Source organism: Nerophis ophidion, linkage group LG24, assembly GCF_033978795.1.
Source record: "Nerophis ophidion isolate RoL-2023_Sa linkage group LG24, RoL_Noph_v1.0, whole genome shotgun sequence".
Classification (NCBI taxonomy): domain Eukaryota; kingdom Metazoa; phylum Chordata; class Actinopteri; order Syngnathiformes; family Syngnathidae; genus Nerophis; species Nerophis ophidion.
The window spans coordinates 40,040,161-40,046,708 of NC_084634.1; the positions used below are offsets into that span (position 1 = coordinate 40,040,161).

The following is a 6,548-nucleotide window of genomic DNA, read 5'->3' on the forward strand; positions in this document are numbered from 1 at the left end:
GAGGTGGCGACTTGTCCAGGGTGTACACCGCCTTCGGCCCTATTGTAGCTGAGAGCACACCCCCGCAACCCCAAAGGGAATAAGCGGTAGAAAAATGGATGGATGGACATAATGTATTCACAACATATAAATAAGGACAAATAAAGTATATGTACTATTAACCGCGACAGCTAATTGTAACAACAAATCCAATGTTAGGATTTCTACATTTTCAGAATGTGTTTGTTGTGAATTATATTTATATAGCACTTTTTCTCTAGTGACTCAAAGCGCTTTACAAAGCGAAACCCAATATCAAATTTTTTTTTTACATATAAACCAGTGTGGGTGGCACTGGGAGCAGGTGGGTAAAGTGTCTTGCCCAAGGACACAACGGCAGTGACTAGGATGGCGGAAGCGGGAATCGAACCTGCAACCCTCAAGTTGCTGGCACGGCCGCTCTACCAACTGAGCTATGCCGAGCTTTATTTTTATATAAAGAAAACAATCTAAAGAGGAGGTGGCCACTTGTCCAGGGTGTACCCCGCCTTCCGCCCGATTGTAGCTGAGATAGGCGCCAGCGCCCCCCGCGACCCCAAAAGGGAATAAGCGGTAGAAAATGGATGGATTGATGGATCTAAAGTTGTCTTCATTTTTAAGTTATCGTGCCGTGATTTTACCAGTTTTGGGAGTAGATTTTTCTCCATAATACTACCACCGCCATGCTTGACGGTAGGCCTGGTGTTCCTGGGATTTAAAGGCCTTACCTTTTCTACTCCAAACATTTTGCTGCGTTTTGTAGCCAAACAGCTCCATTTTTCTTTCACCTGACCACAGAATTTTCCTCCAGAAGGTCTTATCTTTGTCCATGTGATGTCCTGCCGTAAAGGTGTGGACAATGCTGAAGAAACAAGTCCATGTTAGACAAGCAACACATTTAGCTGAAGTTCAGCATTTTTGTGGTAAAAAAGGTAAGCAGAAGTTTGTGGATGGCTACCAAAAGCGCCTCGTTTTCCAATGTTGAAAAAATGTGTTGTCTTCATTATAACACTTATATAAGACTTTTAAAGTCATTTTGATAGTAGGCTAATATAGACACTTACATCATGTGTTGTCTTCATTATAACACTTATATAAGACTTTTAAAGTCATTTTGATAGTAGGCTAATATAGACACTTACATCATGTGTTGCCTTCATTATAACACTTATATAAGACTTTTAAAATCATTTTGATAGTAGGCTAATATAGACACTTACATCATGTGTTGCCTTCATTATAACACTTATATAAGACTTTTAAAGTCATTTTGATAGTAGGCTAATATAGACACTTACATCATGTGTTGTCTTCATTATAACACTTATATAAGACTTTTAAAGTCATTTTGATAGTAGGCTAATATAGACACTTACATCATGTGTTGTCTTCATTATAACACTTATATAAGACTTTTAAAGTCATTTTGATAGTAGGCTAATATAGACACTTATGTCATGTGTTGCCTCATAACACATATTTAGGACTTTTAAGGTCATTTTGATAGTGAAACTTGCCAAGGGACATGTAAGCAAATATGAACATTGCTGTATGTTTACTTTTGACCACCACTGCATGTGCTTTGTGTTAATTGTGGAAAGGATGAAAGTCTACAGAAAAAGAAGAAAGGAACTTAGGTCCGTTGCCAAAGCTCGGAAAGTTTATTTTTACATATCCACAAACACGGTTTTGCACACTTGTCCACAAAACTAACTGATTTCTGATAGTAAATACACTCGCTAGGTTCCACTGTACAAACAACTTTGTCATAGCCAGACTGCCAATAGTTGCTTTGACTCACAAAAAAAACATTTCTCTGTACAAGAATTTACATTTTACAGTCCAAAATAACATATAGTTTGGTGTATTTACAATGAAAATAATGACTATATTGATCAATTAATTTAAAGAACACTATTATTCTGGTTCTCGCCCGGAAAAGGGTGGAGTGCCATCTCCGGGTTGGGAAGGAGACTCTGCCCCAAGTGGAGGAGTTCAAATACCTCGGAGTCTTGTTCACGAGTGAGGGAAGAGTGGATCTCATCCACAGACGGATTGGTGCGGTGTCTTCAGTAATGCGGACGCTGTATCGATCCGTTGTGGTGAAGAAGGAGCTGAGCCGGAAGGTAAAGCTCTCAATTTACCGGTCCATCTACGTTCCCATCCTCACCTATGGTCATGAGCTTTGGGTCATGACCGAAAGGACAAGATCACGGGTACAAGCGGCCCAATTGAGGCTCTCCCTCAGAGATAGGGTGAGAAGCTCTATATGCGGGAGGAGCTTAAAGTAAAGTCACCCAGATGAGGTGGTTCGGGCATCTGGTCAGGATGCAACCCCTAGGCAGGTGTTTGGGGCAAGTCCGACTGGTAGGAGGCCACGGGGAAGACCCAGGACAAATTGGGTAGACTATGTCTCCCGGCTGGCCTGGGAACACCTCTCCTGGGAAGAGTTGGACGAAGTAGCTAGGGAGAGGAGAGTCTGGGTGACCCAACCTCGGATAAGCGGAAGAAGATGGATGGCTGGATGGACTATTATTGTCATATTCTTGTGCTGGCAAACAATGACAGGTCAACCCTAGAGTTGCCTGTGTGTGCATGGGAGTGTGCAAGGAATCAGAAAGAAAGAGAAGGTAGAAATGCATGAAGATAAATTACACAGACAATGAAGGCAGTTCCCTGTCATAGGTCATCAGTTAAAATGGATTCATAGAGTTTCTCGAGGCGTGGGTCTAAACCGGAGGAGACCCAGCAATAACCGTCCGTCGCTGTTTTCTTTGCTTCCTTTCTAGCCCGACTGCAGCGGACAATGGCGATGGTCGTTGTTGCCAGGACCAAAAGCAGCAAAGGGACGACTGAGCCCAGCACACAGATCAGCACCCTCGAGCTCGCCGCCTTGGCGCTGGCGGCCACGGACGCGTTGTTCGGCGTGACAGTCGGCACGTGCGGCAGAGAAACATCCTCGGGAGTGGATCTCTGGAGCTCCACTGCCCTCGTAGACACAGTCTCAGTGACGGCCGCATGTGTCGCCTGCCCCTTTAACTCGTGCAACGGTGCTTCCGTCACGTCTGGAACACAGTCTGGTCCAGTGGTGTCCGCACGCCACCCCCTGGGGCACACGCACCTGAAACTCCCTTCCGTGTTGACGCATTCGAAGTGACAGCGCTCGGCGGTGCATTCGTCGACGTCCGTGCACGAGTAGCCGTCCTCCGACAAGGTGAAGCCATCTTGGCAGTAGCAGAAGAAGGATCCGAGCGTGTTCAAGCAGCCGTGCTCACATTTGGAGTTTGCACACTCGTCTAAATCCAGACATTTGCCATGAAGCATTTGGAAGCCATCCTTACATGCGCACACGTAGCTGCCAAGTGTGTTGACACACGAATGATCAGGGCATGCGTGCGGTTGTTGGCACTCATCGGTGTCGGAGCAGTTACGTAGGTTCGCCTCCAGTTTGAACCCGTCGGGACACCTGCAGACCGGTCCAGACTCCCCCGCGGAGCACTCGTACTCACAAGCGTCCGCGGCGCACACGTCTTGTGGCTTACAAGAACGCCCATCCTCCGCAATCGTGAAACCTTGGTTACAGAGGCATCGGACCTGATCCGAGTCCTGCAGGCACAAGTGTTCACACCCGCCGTTGTTGACCGCACATATTCCCTTCTCGGCCTCACAGAACGGACCTTGCACAGTCCACTGATACTCATCTTTGCTCCGCATGCACACAGAAAAGTGTGACTCCTGATCACCGCATGTGACCTTGGCGTAGGTTCCGAGCGGCAGGGATCTGATCTCAGCTTGCAGGGGTTCCTCGGAGAAAGGAGCCGTGTATGATATACGTCCGGAGCCCGACAGAAGCAGCGGCTCGCACATTCCTTTGAAGTAAAACTTACACACATAAAAGGCGTGGGTTTTGCAAGGTCCGGCGGTCCACTTCAAAGGGTTCTCACCCGTCGGATTGTAGCCAACCCGCACACATCGCTCGGTGCACGTGTCCACGGGCTCTTTCTCCCAGTTGGAGAAGTGCGGGTCTTCCCCCCCAGAGATCCACTTGAAGCCTCTGAGTGGCTTGTCGGCTAGCACACAATCCCCTTTATGCAGCTTCAAGCCGATCCAAAACTTGAAATGCTTGTCCTCCTGGAACAAGGAGAGGAGAGAGCGGAGATGACGGTCCTCTTCTTTGTCTTTGACCGTCATCAGGTAGCCTCCGTTATCGAAACAGCTTCGGTTGGCCTCGTCAAAGCTGACCTTCTGCGTGTGCAGCGTGAAGCAGGCGTTGGAAGTGCACATCGTTTCATACCCAATGCCAAGAAATCCTCCAAAGCGGGCGATGAGCAGCAGTACTAGAAAAGTCGCCCGCATAGTCGCACTCACGACGGCAATCCAACTGACGGCTCCTGAGAGTTTTCATGCGGAGTGGGAGCAATATTTGCAGTTCCTTTGTGCTGGCCTGGCTCTGAAAGTAGTCCTCACGTTGCCGCATCCTGTTTGGGACACAAACTAAAGGCGGAAACCATGTTTAGCTGCAAGTTATGGCTCCTTTCTTTTCTCCTCCGCTGACTATTTCCGTTTGCGGCTAGAAAACAATGGTGCCCTGCGCGGTGTTTTGACTGCTTCTCCAGATGTCTCCGGCCCCAGCAGACTTTGGGCTTTTAAGCGGACTCCCTTGATTGCGGTGAGTCACAATGCACACGCAGGCTGGGGGTCATGTGGCCTCAGACGTGTCCTGGCATCACAATTGGAAAGTCAAGATGGATGCGTGGGGGAGGAAACCAGTCGCTGAACTTTGCCATCCTGCCAACAGTCGACGGTCTAAAGCAGGGGTCACCAACGCGGGCACCAGGTCGCCCGTAATCAATGTTTATTTATATAGCCCCAAATCACAAATGTCTCAAAGGACTGCACAAATCATTACGACTACGACATCCTCGGAAGAACCCACAAAAGGGCAAGGAAAACTCACACCCAGTGGGCAGGGAGAATTCACATCCAGTGGGACGCCAGTGACAATGCTGACTATGAGAAACCTTGGAGAGGACCTCAGATGTGGGCAACCCCCCCCCTCTAGGGGACCAAAAGCAATGGAGGTCGAGCGGGTCTAACATGATACTGTGAAAGTTCAATCCAGAGTGGCTCCAACACAGCCGCGAGAGTTCAGTTCAAAGCGGATCCAAGACAGCAGCGAGAGTCCCATCCACAGGAAACCATCCCAAGCGGAGGCGGATCAGCAGCGTAGAGATGTCCCCAACCCATACAGGCGAGCGGTCCATCCTGGGTCCCGACGGGCGGTCCATCCTGGGTCTCGACTCTGGACAGCCAGTACTTCATCCATGGTCATCGGACCGGACCCTCTCCACAAGGGAGGGGGGGACACAATGAGAATTTATTGTCAAAATGTCAAAGACAAATTGAAGTCATTTATTTGCCCAAAACAGTTGTATTATATATAAAGTCTTGGGAACAAAAAATAGCTAAAATAGTTGATAACAAACTTCTGCAACATTCCAGCAAAATGTTCTCAAAATGTTTCAAGAAATGTCTGTAGTTTGTCGCATTTTCTTGAAATGTTGTATAAAAAGGAGGGTTGTCAAACAATTATTTAATCAGATTAATCACACTTGTAATTTTTGACATATGTTGGTTAATGGCAATAAATTAACTTCTTGCATCATTTAAATTACTGTTCAAAAAAATCAAACTATTTTGACACATGCAATTTTATTGTCTGAATGTCAAACAGAAACCTTATAAACATTTTATTACTTGTCAGTTATTGTTTCAAAACAGTTGAATTTAATGTCCCGTGAAAAAAAAGTTTGATTGTCTAAAATAATTGCTTACAAAATGTTTTCAAATGTTCAATTTTTAAAATCAGATTAATAACATTTGGAATTTTGATTCGTAATTATGGTACATTTTTTTGTTTAAATTAAACTTTCAAAACAGACCCCAATATTTTTGACACAATGCACTTTAATCGTCAGAAAGTCAAACAAAAATTAAATGTACGTCATTTTATCTTAAGTCTCATGAAATAAAAAAAAACATTTTTGTAAAAAGTCTAAAATAATTGCTGACAGAATTCTGCAACATTCCAGCAAACATTTCCTCAAAATGTTCTGGAAATTTCTGTAGTTTGTCAGATCTTATTGAAAAGAATTGTTAAATGTTTTCAACATGTAATATAAAAAGGTGTGTTAATTAACGATTAAATGATTTAATCAGATTAATCACACTTGCGATTTTTGATTAATCGCAATTAATTGCATGCATTTCCTTCGTGGATAATTTAAATTAACTTTCAAAAAGGCCCACAAGGGAGGGGGGGACATAGGAGAAAAAAGAAAGGAAGCGGCAGATCAACTGGTCTAAAAAGGGGGTCTATTTAAAGGCTAGAGTATACAGATGAGTTTTAAGTTGAGACTTAAATGCTTCTACTGAGGTAGCATCTCGAACTGTTACCTGTAGAACATTCCAGAGTACTGCAGCCCGAAGGACCAGATGAGTCGCCCTCTGGCCTGTTCTAAAAATAGCTC

General features: G+C 45.3%; 1 protein-coding gene across 1 annotated transcript; it reads right to left on the bottom strand.

Annotated features, from left to right (window-relative positions):
• Nucleotides 1-1,651: 1,651 nt before the first annotated feature.
• On the bottom strand, nucleotides 1,652-4,640 carry LOC133542063 (complement component C1q receptor-like). The gene has a single exon (XM_061885887.1). The coding sequence runs from the start codon at nucleotides 4,372-4,374 to the stop codon at nucleotides 2,698-2,700; it is 1,677 nt and encodes a 558-aa protein (XP_061741871.1). The 5' UTR covers nucleotides 4,375-4,640; the 3' UTR covers nucleotides 1,652-2,697.
• Between the last annotated feature and the right edge of the window lie 1,908 nt (nucleotides 4,641-6,548).